Below are 21,410 nucleotides of genomic sequence, written 5' to 3' on the forward strand. Positions count from 1 at the left end.
AAATAGAACAAATACTTAATGAGGGTGTTCACTACTGTTAGTGGAACCAGAAATATTAAGTAAAAAATGCGTTTATTGTATCCTAGGAGAAGAAAGTAAACATTTTTTCTTACACTCTCTAAAATACCTCTATTGCAGATACGAGGTTAAGGCAGAAACGGGACGATATGTACATACGTACGAATGGATGTAGTTACGCGAAGCACGCCTGCATCATTTATACACATAAGGGGTATTCTCTGAGTCTTGCAAAGCCCTTGCACGGTGCACGGATTGCACGGTTTGCAAAGCTGTCCCATGCGAAAACCGGTTTTAACCGCGCAATCCGTGCACCATGCAAGGGCTTTGCAAGACTCAGAGAATACCCCTATATTGCTTGGTAGCGGCAGAGCTGAAATGCGCAATGAGTTCGTTCATACATACATATATACATATGTAGGTACTCGTACCCTTCATGTGTCGCTTTATTTCTTTTTTCCCCTTCCCTATACTACCTATATCTTCCTTCTCACTCATGTAACGTTTTCAGTTTTAAAAATTTCACTCTCCATTTTTGCGATACCGCCGCCTAAGAAGTTTCACTTCAAAAATATTTTAAAAATAGTTTTGTAAAAACGGCCATTTTTTAAAACATCATTTTATATAGAATTAAACAAGGATTAGGATCGTGTAATTTTAAATCCCTAATTTACTGGTCTTCACTATGCAAATCAACTTCAAAAGGTTCAACTGTTAATAGCCAAGTTAGCTTTAGGACAATTATGACCTTATATATAAATGTGTTAAGCCCGTTTCTTTAGCTTTAAAACGACGTTAAGGTGAAGGCTCTATGACGAGCAGAACCTGAGATATAACGATTTGAAGAAGTACATAATTATTCAGAATTACGAAAAAATTCAAAATTTGACAGATCATATCTCCGAAGAAAAAATTGAATAGAACCCATAAAAAAAAATTGGAAGCGAATCGAAAGTGTGACACAAAATTTGGCGTCCGATATGAAAAAGATTGCCTGATATACGTATATATATTTATTAAGAAAGTTTAATAAGTGCTCTGTGTTTTCTGCCGCCGGGGCGAGGCTCGTCTCAGAAAGCGGATGTCGAATGTTACAAAAGACAGTTTTGAGAAAATTGGCTTTGAAGTTTAAGGTCGGATTAATCCGAAACTGTACGGTAGATTTTTGTAATTTTTGAAGGAGACGTAGGTGGTGTTATTAGTTTTGATTTTCCATATTTTACATTTAATATCTCTTAACGTTAATGAGAAAATTGACTTTTCATTCCGTATACATTTGTCGTAAGTAGCGTTTACTCACCACTTTGTTTTGTCCATAGAACATACGACAATAGTAAAGTATCTATTTCAACGACGATGGTATAATTTGATGAAAAAACCAGACATATTTATTAAATAATGATTACTTATTAGAAAAAACATAACAAAAACATATTCATGTATTTAATAAAAAAAAATCTGTACATCTCTTATGCTGTAAATATGTTACGAACATACGTTTTCTTTATATAAAAACAAAAAACAATACTTAAATTCAGTCTTTTGTGCATTTTTATTTCTTTCATTTCATTGGAGACTCAGTGCAAGCTAAAATTTAAAAGTTTAAAATTTTAAAATTAGTTACTTAGTTTAATTTCCAATTTTAATTGTGACGTTATAGTAGAGGACCATCGAATTCTCGTAAGTTCAAAGTTTTGCGATACATACGACAAATGTTTTATGATTAAAAAAAGATTACATTTGTATGGGAATTTGTCGTATGTGCCACATACGACGAATGTTTTATGATTAAAAAAAAGTACGTTTGTATGGGAATTTGTCGTATATGACGCATTTTTAGCACATACAACAAAAGGCATACCCAATCATTAATATTATGTAACATACGACAAAAAGCGCACGAAATATCTCAAAAACTAAGGGAGATATAAAAAAATGGATTGCAGAAATCAAAAGAGCAGAAATAAAATAAATACAGGGTGACCGTGTATTTTTGTCAAAGATGAAGACAATAATGATAAAACATTAATACGCTATATAGGTCAGTTCATATTAATGCAAATAAATTACATAAAATGAGATCACTACCGATAAAATGGAAATCCTCAATGGAAATTTTTAATTTCAACGCATGGAATTTACATACATTTTTTTACTTTCAACCACCGAATTGCTCAATTACTTCTATTTCTGCAGGATCGCCATTAGGTAAATTGCATTTCTAAAGGTTTTTTCAAAATAAATAGCGATAAGTGATATTTCACCGGCCGGTGATAAGAAATCGCAATCACCATAACGCACATCACTAATATTACTGTTTACAACCACGTTTACATTCAAAATTACAATTCATAATTTCGTTTTGAAGCAAATATGAAATATAGGTATATCCATTTACTTAAATGTAAACGGATTAAGAATCAACAAAGTGCTAGAAGAGATTTGAGCGTTTGGTTCAAAAAGTATTTTTGATGTTGAAATCGGCAAATTGTACTTTTGTACTTTTTAAAATTAATTGTACTGAAAAAAGTACAATTGTACTTAAAATATCAACACTGTTTCACATGCGTGACAAAGTACTTCCTGCAGCGATGCCAGATTTGAGCGTATCCAAATTTTTGCCGATAATAACTCATGCGAGGGATTTGGGTATTGGTCATTTTACTGGGAATTATACATATCTGTGTCCGTATAGAATAGTAGCTTATGTCGGAAGACTGGCTTTAGTATAATGAACCATTCGCAGCATACGATTGCGAAAGACTCACTGGCGCCGAGTCGTTGAAGAACTTTTAGAAAATAAACGTAAAAGAGGCAGTTGTGATGCTAGCAATTCAATATTCGTATGAAGTCTCATAAAAAAATTCCTTGTGGTTTAAAGAATATAGGGAATTGTACATTTTACTAAAGCCAGCCTCCCGACATAAGCTCCTATTTCATACGAACACAAATATAATCGTCTACAAATAATGTTGATTACAGTATATTTTGCTTAGCTGCACATCCTTCTTTGCACGAAAAACTTGTGCACTTAACCGAAAAAGGCACTTAAGCGAATTTTCTTTCCTACTTCAATGAGGAAGGTATCCAAATCCCTATGAAAGCAAATAATGGAGAAGCACTTACCACGTAGAAATTACTGCAAGCGAAATTTTTACCGAATAGTATCTAATTATCTATATAACTACATAAATTTATAGCCATTTTCGTTGTTCTGCGAGATGAACAAAATAAATAAAAAGTTTTAAAATTAGGTAATTGTAGGGACAGTGCAGGTAAACGTAATACTTTCTTTGATAATTGATACTAGTCGCATATTTTTTAAGGCAGGTATCGCCAATGTGCAGGTATGCTAAATGCATCTATCGGAGCAGTTTTCTTAATGTTAAAAATAATGCCTCTGATCCGCATTTTGGGGTAGGTATCTTAAATGTGCACTTAAGCATAGAGGCAGCAAGGCAAAATATACTGTATATTAATTAAATCCTAAGATAAGTTTGTGAATCTTATTAGTGTTCTATGTAAGAACCAAAAATCAATCCCCTCGCCAATTAGAACTTTTCCTTTAAAAGAAAAATATGCATAGTGCATTTACTCAATATTTGGCCTGGCATCACTGTTTGAGCATGGATGTGCTCAGCTCTCTGTTGCCAAGGTCGTGCATTTTGCACTAAATTTAGTGCTTTTGGGAAACCAAAAAGACAAAATAATTGGAATTCAATGCTTGGTGCGTTATTTAGTGATGCTTTTTTAATTTAAACACACCGAATGCATAGGTACATACAAGTGTATACTATACACTTATATTCTACATTAAAGGCTGGTATGCAGCTCTCAAGAAATCGGTCAAGAAAAATTTACCATTATTTCGTGTGTGTGTGCACGGAATTTTGAAATTTTTGATACTTCACAGCTTGTTGCCTTACTCTTTCCTCAAGAAATAATAGAACGGGCATATATTTCTGTTGCAAACCTGGGTTGCCTTGTGCTCTTTTTTCACAAAAAACTTTAGAAAACCGTAGCAAAAAGCGTAGCAAATTTCTTAAGAACTGCGTACTGCCTGAAGGAAATTTGACTCAAGAAAATTTCTTAGCCATTTCTTGTGCGTCATTGTGTATGGAATTTTTGCTTTTCTTGAGAACTGCATACAGGCCNAGGCAGGTATCGCCAATGTGCAGGTATGCTAAATGCATCTATCGGAGCAGTTTTCTTAATGTTAAAAATAATGCCTCTGATCCGCATTTTGGGGTAGGTATCTTAAATGTGCACTTAAGCATAGAGGCAGCAAGGCAAAATATACTGTATATTAATTAAATCCTAAGATAAGTTTGTGAATCTTATTAGTGTTCTATGTAAGAACCAAAAATCAATCCCCTCGCCAATTAGAACTTTTCCTTTAAAAGAAAAATATGCATAGTGCATTTACTCAATATTTGGCCTGGCATCACTGTTTGAGCATGGATGTGCTCAGCTCTCTGTTGCCAAGGTCGTGCATTTTGCACTAAATTTAGTGCTTTTGGGAAACCAAAAAGACAAAATAATTGGAATTCAATGCTTGGTGCGTTATTTAGTGATGCTTTTTTAATTTAAACACACCGAATGCATAGGTACATACAAGTGTATACTATACACTTATATTCTACATTAAAGGCTGGTATGCAGCTCTCAAGAAATCGGTCAAGAAAAATTTACCATTATTTCGTGTGTGTGTGCACGGAATTTTGAAATTTTTGATACTTCACAGCTTGTTGCCTTACTCTTTCCTCAAGAAATAATAGAACGGGCATATATTTCTGTTGCAAACCTGGGTTGCCTTGTGCTCTTTTTTCACAAAAAACTTTAGAAAACCGTAGCAAAAAGCGTAGCAAATTTCTTAAGAACTGCGTACTGCCTGAAGGAAATTTGACTCAAGAAAATTTCTTAGCCATTTCTTGTGCGTCATTGTGTATGGAATTTTTGCTTTTCTTGAGAACTGCATACAGGCCTTAAGATGGAATTCATTTACTGAATAAAATGTGAGGAATAGGTAAATTAAATATGTTTTGCGTTGTTGTAAATGTATTTAAATTAATTTATTAATAAGTTGTCGCAAAAGTACACACACATACACGCATTTTTACTTGAAAAGAAGTGTGTAGTGGTTAATATGTATACGTTGCCATCTCCGTACAGCGCACTTCACCTCGCCTAGCACGCTCGCGTGCTCGCAGTTTGTCCGCGACGCCGACTGCGTGCACCTCTGCTGTGCATCCCTAGTCTACAATAATAGAGCTACCTTAACCTGCTATCTTGATTTCCACGCTTTAAAAATTGCTATTAGTTTTTCTGTGGAATTTACATCTTAATACAAATTGACTACCTTCTTGTACCCAGGCATTAAGCATATTTAAGGCAAATTGCAGATGAAAAGTTAAATCGCACTTAAGTTTAATTTTGGGTTGTTATTTAAATGCCATTTATCTTTCGTGTGAACCGAAAATGAATTTTTGAAAATAATCAACAATCTCTACTTAAATAGGTCGCCTGATACATTTTCAAAACCCCGAAAAATAAGGAAAGAATGGGTAAAAATTTAGGCGTAATAAAGATTCAACTAAAGAAAAGCGTAAACTCGTTTGCTTTCATTAAATTTCACCTACCCTTACACCCTCTCGTAAAAACAACAAAGAAGAGGCTTAGAGAATTTGGACACACCAATAGTGTGTGGGTGTATGTACATACATATGCATGTGTAGAAGGCCCGATGTCGTCAACAAATGGTTAACTCACCTGCCCATGTTGGACTGAAATGGGTAAAAACATTCACGCGGACACAAATAACTGTATGTAGGTATACAAACAGCAATCAAAGTGTGATTCGCCAGTGTAATTGGCATCCGAGAGCAGCAAACAGGCAGTCGTAAATCGCAAGGCGTAATTAACGGAAAGACGATGAAATATACCCTCCCCTTAGTGCAGACATCTAGGGCGAGAAGAAAACGCTTCTGCTGTATATGCCGATGGCGCACAACAGGTGCTAATCTAAATATTTTTACCGCACTTTATCTGTAGTAATCCGCACGCACTTACATAGCTTTGCATAAACATAGGCAGCACGTTTCAAAAACAAACATGCATATGAGGTCATGAGGGCCCGAGTAGCCTATCCACAAAAAAAGGTAAAAAGTATGAGAAAGAAGGATATATAAAAAATAATACTAAAAAGTTCGTTGCACCCACGTGATGCTATATATTACAGTAAAACAAACCTAAAAGGACGTGCCTCGGGCTATTACCGTTTCGATTCAGCCAGTTAGGCTACTCTGGTGCTCAAGGCCTCATATGCAGTGACATATGTATGTACATTTAACATTTTACAATTTTTCAGCACATGAATTAACAAAAATTAATTATGTAAATATATAGTTAATTCGGTTTCATCGTTCTAGCTCAGATCTTTTCTTCCATGTTGTTGGTGTTTTTCTCTCCCAATTTGGACTAGGAGAGCAACTGAGAAAAGTTCTGAACTCTTATGAGTTGTAGCTCCACTTAAACTTTAGTTCCGAACGTTTTTGGCCTTATTGCCATACTTAACTTTAATTTGATTAAATTTATAATTTTTTCGGTTCACAGGGCATTTGAATTATGGGCTTTGGTCACGGTTGCCAACTTTTGCATTCTTGAAACCGGGACACACAATGTTAGGAAAGAGGGTAGGTAAAATAACATATTAAACGACATCAATTTTAATTGTTGTTGTGTGCCACGTGGCACAAAGCTCATTAAAAATATTAAAAATAAAATGTTAATAAGCCACAATAACATTGACAAATACTTTAATTGTTAATTTTGCATTTTTATTTTTTTGAACCACAAAACAATATAGAACTTCATAGATACATAAACATGGTCCCAGCACAACAAAATAATTTAAAATTTTATGGGTGCATACAAATTTTCATAAAAGGATACTTCAATGTTAATACTTTTAAATAACTTAAAAAATATATTAAAATTTAAATAAAAATTACACCAAATTATAAATCTCTATATATAGGCATCTGAGTGGAAGATCAACCTATCTCGGCAGCCAGTTCGAAAACGCCCTATCTCAGAAAACTGTTCAAGAACGCCGTACTTCATAATTTAATTGAATAACGCCCTATTTCAGACTTTTATTGAAAAATACCCTATCCCAGAATTTGGTTGAAGAACGCCTTATCTCAGAATGCGTTTCAAAAACGCGAAAATGTGCTGAGATAGGGCGTTTTTGAATCGGCAGCTGAGATGTCTAGACTATGTGCAAAACTCAGGAAATTACATACAAGTTGTCATTGTAGTTTGAAGTTGGTAAAAAATGGCGTCTTATTCAAGTAGCCACGGCTTGGATTCTTTGTTTAAAATCCATTCGTCAAAAAATAGCAATCGCGTTTTTGACTGTTTCGTGTAATTCACTAATTTTAACCGGGACAAAATTACATATATTTTTTCATCTACACTCAAGAATTTACGCATTCAAAGGGAAACAATTAACGTTTAAAATTATCAGCTGATTCTACGGCGTTGCCACAAATTGTTAGCAAACCGGCAATACCGCATGCGCAGTTTGTTTATTGCATTTAGAGCGTGTGTGAGTCGGTAACAAAGCTTGCTGTGAGTAAATTTTTGACAGTATGAGGTGAATAAAATTTCACTAGCTAGTGAAATTTTTGACAAATGTATGGGAAATTTTGACAACTGCAAATATTGTTAATGTGTATAATTTTTCTGCCCAAAATTTAAGCAAAAATAATAAAATATTGGGAAATGGAGTTTCTGGTGGTGGCAAAAATTAAGAAGTATTACACTATATTAAATATTTCTTGTAAATAAATTTATTTAATGTTTTAAAAGCTTTAATTGATTAAAATTAAACTTTGTAACCGATTTACACACGCCCTTAGTTATGATTGAAACAGTCTGCAGGAAATCGCTGTAGAACGGCGTATAGTGCTGAACACATTGAAAACGATAAGCTACGGACCACAGCTTCCAATAATGTTATCTTCATTATCTAAACGCTTTGTCGATGGCGACATGCATTTTTTGAGCGTGGCAGCGCTATCATGAATTTGTATGAGTTTGACATAAAAGAAGAGGATGAACCTTATCTGTCGCTGGAAAAATAGAAATAGATCTAATCTGGCCACAACCACGGTCGTCGCGTAGCCCTGTCGCCAAAATAATTATCTACATCAGAATACGTGGGAAAATAATTTGACACCTGTGGTCCGTAGCTCGTCGTTTTCATTGTGTTTGTGGTATATAGGACGATCAGTAAATAGAATTTGTAAAATATATGTCTAAATTTTTTTCTTACGAGAAACCGGGACATTTTGCGTACCGGCATGTGTCGTACCGGGACCGGGATATAGCTCTTAAATCCGGTACAGTCCCACCGAAAACAGGACGGTTGGCAACCGCGCTTTGGTTCTAAAACTTTTTAAACTTATTAAAAATGAAAAATCAGCATAGAAAAAGTGTGTGTAAATTACTTAACCTCAAAATTTCCAACTGCGAATTAAATTTCAATAATATTGGCAACGCGTAAGTTATCATCAGTGATGCCAGAACATTTTTTTGAAATTCCCCACTTGGTTCTTTCAAATTCCCTATTTTTAAATTCCCTATTCCCTTGTCAATAGGTACCATAGCAAAGAGTGCTGACAAACTGTTCTGACAAACTGTGCTGGCACAATTGTGTTATGCTACTTGCCGAAAGGTGATCATGAAACTCTATTATGTTGCAGGAACATAGAATACATCTAGACATCTACCTCGCCGGAAATGAAATTAATTGCTGCTCATATGTATGTACATATATGCATGTTTATTGAAAGAGAAAATAAATAAAAAGTCAGTTTGATAAAATACAATACGTATCAGAATATCTTTAAATTATTTTAATACATATCTATTGCAAAATTTTATACAGACAATACTAAAAAAATAAAACAAAATACAACTTTTTAATATGCATACCTCGTTTCTATAAATGGTCCAAAAAAGTAGAAAATAATATTTCGCGGTCCTATAGAATTGTTTTGATGACTTTTAATTTTAAAATTTTAGAAAAACTCATTACAAACAATTTATGAGATTGAAAATGAAAAACGTGGAGCGCATGCAATAAAATTTCATTACATTATGTATTTCATTCAATAGTCAAACTACATAACATAGACCTAAAATTTCTACAGCGCAAGTACAAATTTCAGATCGATATCTATACATATACCCTAGGGTGGCCCATAGCTATAGGCGCAATTTCAATTTGATTTGAATACCTAAACCACTGATCTGTACAAAATGTTGGATGGATCGGACAAGTTTTAGGCGGCCTCATCGATCTTTACATGCATTTGTAGGTGCGTATGAGTAACATTTAATTCAGTATAATATAAAAAACGATTTATTTTCAGTATTTTCTTACACTAATAGTAATAATAATAATATGAATAACAATAATAATTATATAAATAATAATAATTCTTACATTAAATTAGATTTAGTTGCTGTTAGATATTTCTTACGATGTTCGGCCACTATCTACAAAATAAATTGTTTATCACTTTAATTTTTTGTTAGCATATTGGCTCCTATATGAGTTTGACACCTATTCCTGCAACATCATTTACAACAACAATCTTCTGTAATTTTTCTGCATTGCTTTTGTAACAGGCATCACTGCTCGAAGTTGAAGGGTATTTTTTCATAAAACCGGTATTTAAAGAAAATCGATTGAAAAATGATTTTGTAGTAGGACTTATTAAGGAAGGAAACTTCATTTTTATAAATGGCTCAAAATCTGTGTGGTGTAGAATGTATTTTTTTTACATGATATTACTCATGAAAAGGTGACTGAATTGCTCTTGGTGCCATATAGCATGCTTTAACGTGTAAATATGGATTAAAAATGCGCAATTTCTCCTTAATGAGTTCTTTTCCTTATTAGACGATTGAGATTGACCCCGAAATGGATACATTTTTAGCGCATAATTAGCTTTCGCCATCTACCTTGCATGACTGATTACTCCCGGTGCATCCGAAAAGATATTCCATTTTTTGGAACACCTCTAAGAAAAATTGTTGTAAGCTCTAACAACTCACGACAATCATCTCTTTGGTGTTTCTGAGTCGTAAGCTGCTTACCCTCAAACCGAAGTGTTGTATCGCAAACATTATCTGGCACTTCGGATTGTGTAAATAGTAATAGTATTAATTTAGTAATAAAATTTCATAACAAAGTAATACTTAGGTAAAAGTACGTAATGTAATAGTAATGGTAAGTACAATTTGCAAATTTTCTAGCAATATACTATAGTTAAGTTGAAAATCTAGCCTACCTTGTTCGAAATCGAACATAACCAATTTAACAGTTACCTGTACATGTGAATAGGGTATGCCGCGGCACTGATGAATCGACTTTCTTTATATCTTTTTTTAAAGAAGACCCACATGTAGATTTCTTAATTATGAAACCAATATGCAAGGAGGTTTGTGATTTATGGAGAATAAAGAAAAATTAATTACTAAGTGTATAAGACACACTGCGAAAAGAGTTTAGTTACAACAGCTAAAAATGTTTGCAGTTACCAAATCTTGTGTTGAGAGAAATATATTTGGCAACCTTTTTTCTGAGTGTAGTAATAAAAAGTTGTGTGGCATTAGATGATGATCATACGTACCTAGTTAATATATATCAAGGTCGATGAGGGTCGCCCAAAACTTGTCCGATCATTCCAAAATTATGCGCATATAATTTATATAACTTTAGCTATTCAAACAAAATTAGAGATTGGGAGCTAAACATTTTTTACTTTTAAAAATAAGGGCCGCCCTAACATACCCACATACATAAATTTATTACTTTTCAGACACGGTACCATAATTACAGGTATTGTCTTTCCAGAGAGCGCATATTCCGTTCTGCCTTATTTGAAAAATATCATTGTTGCCCACCAGCGTTGCCAGATTGACGTTTTTAACGTCATTTGGACGTTTTTTGTATCCTGTTGACGTTTGGACATTTTTTGTGCAAAAAATGACGTTTTTTAACTTCCGAGTAATTTTTCTCTGTTACTAAATCTTGTAAGTAGAACTGATTTTGAATTATCTTCTTAATAAATCTTTAAAAGCGTTGTGTTTTGCAACAGCTGCTTCAAAATATATTTATGCTTTGGACACAGATGACTTAAATATGATGCAAACCAGGCGTACGCGCACATTTTTGGATTCTTGGACTAAGGATCCCGTGTTCAAAGGCTGGCTGTGTAAACACTTGAGGTTACGAGGCTTATTGTAATGTTTGCAATTGCACATTAAAAGCCAAATAACGAAGAGCCGATCTATTGCAACAAGCACGCTCGCAAAAGAATCAAAAATGCTGTCGCAGCTAAAAAGTCAGAAAAAACTAGGCGACTTTCTTAAGACTTCATTGAAAATTTAATGAATGCAAAAAAGGCTGAATATTGCTATGCTCCTTCTTAGCAGAATGTAATTTAGCATTTTCGACAACTGACCCCCTAACCAAATGTCTATAAGAAAAAATATATTAAAAATCAGCGCGGTTATTTAGCATCTTTATACTTGCACATTATTACCCTGAAATTTGATGAATTCGAAAAAACCTAAATAAAGTTGAAAGTCTAGCTGAAATTTTCTGGATATTTTATTAGTTTTGCACAAAGTTTGAAATTTGGATTTATATTTTGTTAGCTATATAATGAGCTTGGCTTTTATTGAAAAATAACAAACATTAAATGAACAAAAGAGAAACAGCCATAATCGATCAAAATGTTGATGATTTAATCAGCTGATCACAAGTGTATGTATAAAATAATTTTTATTTTAACGATCTCAAACCAGTTTACAATGAATTTTAAATGCGCTCTGTCGAAATGAGATTTTAATATACCTTACGTACATATCGTCGAAGTTTTTGCAAAACCGCCCATCGACCAGTTGTAAAACCGCCTAAATCGCCATTGTTACAAAAATGATATTTGGTAACCTTGAACTCCAGGTATCGAGATTTATGCTTAAAAATCGTAAAATCGTTATTAAAACAAGAGATTTGTAAAATAATAGCTACAGAATATACCGCCTATTAAGGCAATGCCTTCAAAGAAAAACTGTTTTTTTTGCTCTCCTGTAAAATTTGAGTGCCATAAGATAGGCGGTTTTGCAATTGGTCAATGGGCGGTTTTGCAAAAACATCGACGATATGTACCTTTGTATACAATAAAAATTTAATATGTAACAATATACGTTTTCTCATGCCCAAGACCTGGCAACACTGTTGCCCATACTAAATGGTATATTCCCATACCCCATATATAATATATGTACACGTATTTTTTTAAACAAACCTTCTTGCAGAAAACTAATTTAATTTGCAAAAGCCGGAAAAAATATTTGCTTGTAATTAAATGGAAAATTTGTACGACTGATTTCATTTCAAACGTTTTTTCTTTTGTTTTGAAAAATTATAGAAATCAAATTGAGCGAAAACAAAAAGCAAAGCCAAATAAAAGTAAAAGAATCTATATTGAACTGCGTCAAATTGAAAATAAGGGAGAACGAATTTCGATATGAAGCAAAACTCTCTGGGAAGACAATACCTGTAATTATTGTACCATGCTTTTCAGATCAATTCAAGTCTATTACATGAGCCCCACGTGTTTCATTTTCAAACTCACAAATTGTTTATAATGACTTTTGCTAATATTTCTATGGGATTGCGAAATATTATTTTCTACTTTTTATATTCTATTCTATTATTATTATATTTTGTATTTTCTACATTTATAGGAAGGTGGTACATTGTCAAGTTTTTTTATTTTATTTTTTCTCTATCTATACTAGTCCATATCTATATCTTCTATACTAATTATATAAAGAGAAGACCCTTTTCTTGTAACAGGTAATCTCGCGAACGGCTGGTCCGATTTTCATGAAATTTTGTATACAAATAGCTTTCGGTAACCACCATGTTTTAGGCTAAAAAAATTTTTTTTTCGGGTAGGTGGACCAGGGACCGGTCTATTCGAAAAAATCTTATTATAGTCCGATTTGATTAAAATTTTTAGCATATATTAGCACATATGACCCATTTTTTCCCGGAAGTAGTCCAGGGACCGATCTATTCGAAAAAATCGAACTTACGGTCCGATTTGCTTAAAATTCGGTACATAGGTAGCTTTTTGCCTGGATAAGCTTATAGATTCCTGTTTTCCAATTTCTTTAAGTAACGACCATATCAAGGGGCGAATTCGTCACTAGGCAAGATTTTTTTGCGCCAATCAGAAACAACGGATACTGTCAAAATATAATTATAATATATAATATATCTCAACTAATTTATATTTAGAAAGCCGTTTGTTAGTTTTCGCAAGGCTCGAGAGCGGCTGAAGCGATTTTTTTGAAACTGCCACCTGCCGCACGTGTCCCAAGGTTGGTTTTAGGCTGAAAAAACCTATATGTAAAGGGGGCGTGGCACTTCCCATACAAATCGAATTTCTCATGCTACATATCTCTGAAAGTGTGCATGGTAGAGTTTTGGAAAATGTTATGGAGATATACGAAATCAATCGCATACCCTTGGAAAAAATTTTTAGCTATAGTAAAAAGGGGTGTGACATCTCCCATACAAACCGAATTTTTCATACTGCTTCTCTGGAAATTTTTTGGTAGAGTTCTAAAGTTTTGTATGGAGATGTACGAAATAAATCGCATACTCTTGGAGAAAAATTGGAACTATTGGAAAAGGGGCGTGACATCTTCCATACAAACCGAATTTTTCATACTGCCTATCTTTGGAAGTGTTCATGGTAGTGTTCTGGAACTTGGTGTGGAGATATACGAAATCAATCGCATACTCATGAAGAAAGAGGGCAGCTGTTGGAAAGGGGGGCGGGGCTCCTCCCATATAAATCGATTTTTTATAATGCATATCTCTGAAAGTATTCATGGTACAGTATTGGAACTTCGTATGGAGATATGTATATAGTTGAAATCAAGCCCATAATCATGGAAGAAATTTGGGGTATTTGAAAAGGGGTGTGAGGCCTACAAACCTACCGACCTTTAGCTATCTTTGAATGAATTTTTTTATTCTTCTGTAGGTGTGTTTGTGAGTGAAATCCTCCTAAATGGTTGTACGGATCTTAACGAAACTTTTTGTGTAGTTGAGTGGGTCTCTGGATGGTTTAGTTTCACAATTTAATCCGACAGTTGGCGCTGTAGTTGAGTTATTACTAAAAATCTTATTTATGATCCGATTTGGCTAATGTTTTAAATATGTATGCAATACTATTGCAAAAACGTGCTGCCAAGTGGTGCTGAAGTCGAGCTATTACTAAAAATAGCCAAGTGAGAAAAGGGGCCGAGAAGGTCAGATTAAATCGACCTGTTGCACCATTGAGTATATCGACGGTCCTGCGTTGCAATTGGCCCAATGGATGTGATTTTCCAATATTATTATGCGTTCAAACTTTTAAGGTACAGAACAATGATTCGCACCCATTTTGAAATTGCCACCTACTATACTGTAAAGCTTCTAGGACATTCACTATAGAACCTGGTCTTTGTTGCCGCCAGGGAGTGAAGAGGAAAAAATTTATTTCGCTTTGCGAATAACCGTGCTATGAAATGCCGCACAACTGGAGAATTTCAAGAACGGATATAACACTTTCCTTAGGTTATTTAAAGCGGCAAATGACCACCAAACCTTAATCTTAGCAGACAAATGTGCCAATGAAAATCGTAAACGTGAATTGTTGGTGAAAATGTTGGACCAAAAAGTTTCAATAAAATATATAAAAATTTTGGGCGGGACGAAGTTCGCCGGGTCTGCTAGTACGCACATAAAATTTTCCCTACAAATTTCCCTACATATTCATCAGTTTAAAAACACTACATGAACGAAAAAATATACGAATGTTTTATTCCACACAAATAAAGGTAAATATATTATTTGTCAATGTTATTGTGGCTTGTTAACATTTTATTTTTAATATTTTTATTGAGCTTTGTACCACGATTGTTTATTAGGAAAAAAGGGTTTACGGGATGTACATAGCTCAGTGGTTAACGCTTCTGACTTTGAACATCGAATTCGCAGGTTCGATCCCTGCTGAAGTCTAGAAAAAGAAGTCTGATGAGGAGATGTGGTGATCTCCGAAATAGTGCTATAACTTCTACCGCTTAGACTTTGTTGCTTTTTCAATTTTTCCTAATAAACAATCGTGGTATAAAGCTCAATAAAAATATTAAAAGTAAATATATTATGTTGAATTTGCCATGCATTTCTTTTTACTTATGTACATATATTAGGTATATATACAAAAATTAAAATTTACATTGCACTATGCATACACACATATACATATGTATTTACATATGAACATGTACTTGAGATGAAAAACAAATAAATAAATAAAGCACATATTATTCCATACAAGTCCTAAATTTAAAATAATTTCATGTAAATGTGTATACATTAGGGATGTTAATTATTTCGATTTTTGCGATCCTGGGATTTTCGGAACATCGTTCATAAAATCCCGGGATCCCGGGATTAGACCCGGGATTTAGATATTCATTATTTTCCAACAACTTAACATGAAAAAATTGTATAAATATAGTTTGAGAAGCTGTCCTACCATATAATAATTAATAAATAAATGGGTTTGAAATCTAATTTATTATTTAAGTTGAAAAATATTTCATTAATAAAATAACAAAAGGCAGTAATTAAATTTATACCCATTTACTTTAGCGTATACATATCTGAGAAAGTAACTTAAGGCATGACGAAAAAAGCTCGATACAAGAAATCGTCTTTAAATGAGTCACAACTCAAAATAATACCTTTGACAGAAAATGCGAAAAACTATTTCTTAGCACGTGGCAATCATATGGGTAAGGGCGACTTTACCTTAGGATTTTTTTTCAACAAATTATAACAAAAATTTGCTCCAGATTTTGCTGAAAGGTATATAAAAGCTCTCCGTACATTTTTAGCGCATAATCTCAAAAATGCCAAATTTTGAGTTGTATTGTGTGGCTGAAAGAAGTTTATAATACTAGTGGCAGAAATAAAAGAAACGCCTTATTTCAACCAGTTTAGTCCATATTTCTTTTCTTTTGTTAATATTTAAATTTTTTTAAAAGGTCTACCTCATATGTAATTAACTGAATTTAAATGCGCATTTCAAAATTTGTTCAAAAATTATAAAAATGCAAAAAAATTGCCAAAATTTCAAACTTTTTACTCAGCATTTTTAGAAAAATTTGAGGAACGCAGTTTTATAGCCCATTAAATTAAAGTAGGATAAAATGCAAGTTTTATGCAGTTACAAAATACCGCTGATTTTTGAGAATTTTTCAAACGATGCTGGGCATTGACTTCCATATAAAAAATTGTCAAACATACTTTGTTGGCAGAAAATGTGTAACACCGCCAGCAAAAAAATTATAAAAAATCAACGTTACTTTTAGTCACTTGCAACTTGCACTTTATCCTCCAGTAATTTAATGAGCTAAACTTATAAAATTGCGTACCTTAATTTTTTCTCAAAATTCTGAGTAAAAAGATTGAAAGAGTAGGGATGTCAGTGGCAAAAATACATCGACGTTTTTCTTTGATTCGATGCATCGAAATGTACATCGATATTTTTCGATGCATCGAAGGGCATACATCGATGCATCGATTTGCATAGGATTTTTCAGATAATGTTTCACAAAAAAATATGTTATTAGAAAAATTGTAGAAAATTTGAAATAAATTATTGCAACTGAGCTAATTATGTTTCTAACGGAACTTCTTGCCGCCATTTAAATTTTTTGGCCAAAGTCACTTCTTTGTTTTGAAGAATTGAAAAACTGGAATGACGGTTCAATGTACCGTAGATGCCAGTTTTCAAAAAACATCGATACATCGATGCATCGATACATCGACTATTTATACATCGAGTGGAAAATTTTCGATGCATCGAAGCAAAACATCGATATTTTCGATGCATCGATGTTTTTTTGACATCCCTATGAAAGAGTTTGAAACAAAATAATTCAAAACACACCAAGCAATCAATATACCCACGTATCTATGGGCCAATTATAGTAAAACTGCGTTTTAAGTTTTAGAATTTTTTATTAGAACTATATAATTTCAAAAATATGATAAATTCTAAAAAATTATTTAAAAAATTCAGTGTAATGTGGAATAAAAATGGGTACCAAATGAAAGAGAAAATTCTGTAGGGTTTAAAAAAATTCAAAATTTTTGGGTTCACAAAGGGCGAACAGGTATTGAAATGCCCTTTTAATCAATTTTGGTTTATTAAGCTAATAAAGTTAGAAGAACTATATTCGAGGACGTTGTCGAGTTTATATTAGTCCTTAACATATAATGTTTTAAAAAAAATATATTCCAAAATTTAAAGGAAATTCAAGAATAAAATTTTTAATTTGACGCCCATACTGTTTTCCTAAGTACATCGCACTAAATGTTTTAAACCATTTTTTGAAATACTCATATTATTCAATTTTCAAGTCCTTTTAAAAAATCCTGACGTCAGCGAGAAAAGCTAAGAACGCAATTTTACTGCATATATTAGGCCCAGATTTTTTATACCTAAAATTGCCTGCCGCACGGTGTTATGTGTATGTATAATTAGCTAGACATATATAAAAAAAATATTAAATATTAAATAAACAAAAGAAATATAGCGAAAACTGGTCAAAATAAGGCATTATATTATTGCCCCCATTGCAAATTACAAATCCCGAAATTCTTGGCAAATAATGCCGGGATTTTTGAGACTTAAAAAAGTACTTTTGATTGTACGTTCAGTTAATTTAATTTAATTAAATCAATCAATCTTTTCACTTTGTAAATAAGTGCAAATTGTAAAAATTTACATGGCCCAACTTATTTCGTTTTTTTGAGCGCACATCAGCCAAAATTGAAAACATCCTCCCGCATGGGCCCTAGGCAAATTAAAATTTTTTTAATATAATAAATCTGTCCTTTCTTCACACAAAATTTTAAACCTCTAGTTCTGGCATCACTGGTTATCATTTTGACTGCACGAAAAGTTCAGAACCAAGGATGCATTGTAAGTTGGTGTTGGTTGATTTTTCCGACAGGGTGGTAAGATGACCAACACCAACACACAAATAAGGCTAGTCAGGCTTATTATCTCAGAACCAACATACTTTTGACCACATATGAACGACGTCTATTAAAAATACACAATACAAAGGCTAATATATGGTTTAATGAACAATGTCTCGCACTGAATGTCACTCCAAAATTTGCCCAAATGAAGCTAAGATCGAATACAGAGGCATGCAGGAAAACGATTAAGGAGGCAAAGAGAATATACTTAACATACGAACTGAAGTCTTTACGCCAAAAAGGAACAAACAAACGCAGAGTTGCTATCAATTCATTTAGAGTTAGCGGAGCTCATACCAATCGACTGCTTAATGGAGCTCTTTGATCAAATAAAAACGCGCATAAGGAAAGACATGGAGAATAAGTACAACAAATTGAAAGGAAAGCTCGAAAAGTTACAAACGAATCAAAAAGGAATGAACAAACAACAGATAGAGAAACCTGAATTCCATGCCAGGTTCGTAAATCTTACAGAAGTTCCCATCAGCATAGAAGAAGCGCGAATTTTAGAAAAGGGACTCAAACATAATATCCAGAATTATAATAAGAAAAAGGAAATCGAGCAGACAATTGTAGATGCGGAGATAGCCATATCTATGCTGCCGAAAGAGGAACAGGAACACACTAGACACATGTGCAAACAGTTAATTCAAAAGGAAATCAAAGCCAAAAGAAACAAAAAACAGAGCAACGAGAATAATACAATCAAAGGTCTCAAACAGAAACTAAAAAATAACAACGTAATCACGACCAAAGCTGACAAAGGAAACACAACTGTACTAATGAATAGAGAGGAGTACATACAAAAAACGAAACAAAGAAACCAATTGTAAGAAATTAGTAGAGGATCCTACTGAGGAATACTATAAAGAAATCTACAAAAATAATAAAGGCGAACCAGATACATACTTTGACAACTATGAATCCATCAGCTCCTCCGATGAATGCACTACCTAAAATCCACAAATCAGGCACACCTATGAGACCAATCATAAACCACAAATCGGCCCCTAGCTACAAACTATCAAAATATTTAAAAACTATACTAAAGGATAACCTTGGATTGCCCAATAAGTACATAATATCTAGTACATCGGAATTGATTGAAAAATTAAAAGACTCTGTTATCACGTTAGATACTAAGCTGGTATCATTCGACATAAAAAATCTATACCCATAACGGAAACAATAGATATCCTATTCAAAATACTGACAGAAAAAACAAGAAACAGAGAAATCGCCGTGGAGATAACTAACTCACTCAGAACGACGTTGCGTCAAAACTACTTTAAATTTAATAACAACGTATACATGCAAACAAACGGGCTAGGCATGGCGATTCTTATGGAGGTATTCATGCAGAATTTGGAAGAAAGGTACATGGAGTATCTTATGTCACAATTAGGAGCGACGTTCTACGCCAGATACGTTGATGACATCATATGTCTTTTAACAAAGGAAAATGAAGAACAGATATTGGAATACCTCAACAAACAGCACAGCAACATAAAGTTCACAATGGAACAAGAAATGGAAGGAAAGCTAAATTACTTAGATCTGACGATCAAAGTAAATAAAAACACCAGTAGTCTGCAATATGAAATTTTTAGGAAGCCCACAGCCACAGATACAATAATACATAATACTTCGAACCCCCCTCATCAGCATAAAAAAGCCGCCTTTAGACAAATGATCAATAGAGTTGAGCAAATACCACTAACAAAAGAAGGGTACAAAAACGAACTGAACGCAATATATGCCATAGCGGCTAATAACGGATACAAGAGAGATCTGGTAGAGGAAATCCGAAGGGAGCACAAAAACAGAAAGCCAAACAAAGAAAAAAACAATGACACAAATTGGGCGGTATTAACCTATACTGGAAAGTCAACGTACAAACTAGCAAAGCTGTTCCAGAAACACAACCTTCGCACATCATTCAGAACAAATAACAACGTAGGACGGATATTACGGAACACCACAAATCGAGAAGACCCATTGGATAAACAAGGAGTGTATAAACTAACTTGCAAATGCCAGCATAGTTATATAGGTCAAACAGGACGGAAAATAAAAACAAGATTTCGCGAACATATAAGGGACTATAACAAAAAGAGACAGAAACCGAGTGCAATACCAGAGTCAAATTTTGCTAACTACATGTTTAACAACAAATGTTCACCAACGCAAATAAGAAAGTCAGCGAAACTACTGCATGTACAACATAAAGGCCAACGACTAAACGTACTAGAAAATATGGAAATATACAAACTAAAAACATTCGACGGCAAAATAATAAACGAACAAACAAATACCGCATCGGATGTTATATTCGAACCCTTAAAATTAATTTACGAGAAAAAGAAAAAATGACAACAAAACAACAGGCATGGACACTCCGAACACGCCACAAAGTACCACCAGGACAAAAATCACCGACTTTTACCTACCTGCAGGCAAAAACCATACAGAGACAACATAACGGATGTTAATATCGAGACAGCGAACCTACCAACCTATTACCTGCTTCTGAAATAAAAAAAGGACACCATGGCATTTCTAATAATTAATCATCGACGAAAATCACATTACCTAAAAAAAACAAAAACTCGAACCAGACAAAACGAAAAATGACACTGAAGATGGCACAATGCCGAAACCGGTTTGTCTGCAAACCAAACTTGACAAGGGATGACGGAAATTCGTTCCAAAATAAATGATGCATTGTAACGTTAATTTTAGCGTTTACCAAAAAAAAGCAATCGTTTCTGTTGAAACGATTTAGTTCTTTATCATTTAGGTAATTACCAAACTAATTCTATTTTGGTTTTTAACGAAAAGAAATTCACATCGTTAGTGCTGAAGCTGTAGCATGCATTTAGATGCTAGGTGTTAAAAGTGAGCTGGCAATGGCATACAACAACAACTTTTCGTTGATTTATTTTGTTTCGATGTTAACGATTGATGATTTATTTCGTTTCAACGTTAAGATTTAAAAAATTCTGTGTGGTAGAATCTGGAAAAAATGTGGTAGATTTCAAAAAAAAAGGTAGATCTCAGGTCTTGGATCAAACTTTGTACAAAAATTAAAGAAATTCTGTAAGGTTTCACCTAAATTGCAAACTTTTTAATTAGACTCTGAAAAAAATGTATTTTAGTATAACAAAGCGCAAGATTGAAGTTGCTAAAA

General features: G+C 33.6%; 1 protein-coding gene across 1 annotated transcript in view; it reads left to right on the top strand.

The window, feature by feature from the left end:
* The first annotated feature begins 5,541 nt into the window (after positions 1–5,541).
* LOC108360285 (uncharacterized) overlaps positions 5,542–21,410 on the top strand; it is a 139,000-nt gene continuing 123,131 nt past the window's right edge. The window contains exon 1 of the mRNA XM_017612498.1: positions 5,542–6,031. Coding sequence (XP_017467987.1) covers positions 5,950–6,031 — 82 coding nt within the window. The 5' untranslated portion in view covers positions 5,542–5,949. The remainder of the gene's footprint in view (positions 6,032–21,410) is intronic.

Source organism: Rhagoletis zephyria, unplaced genomic scaffold (assembly GCF_001687245.7).
Source record: "Rhagoletis zephyria isolate East Lansing unplaced genomic scaffold, Rhagoletis_zephyria_1.1 Rzeph_scaffold_00552, whole genome shotgun sequence".
In the NCBI taxonomy this organism is placed as follows: Eukaryota; Metazoa; Arthropoda; class Insecta; order Diptera; family Tephritidae; genus Rhagoletis; species Rhagoletis zephyria.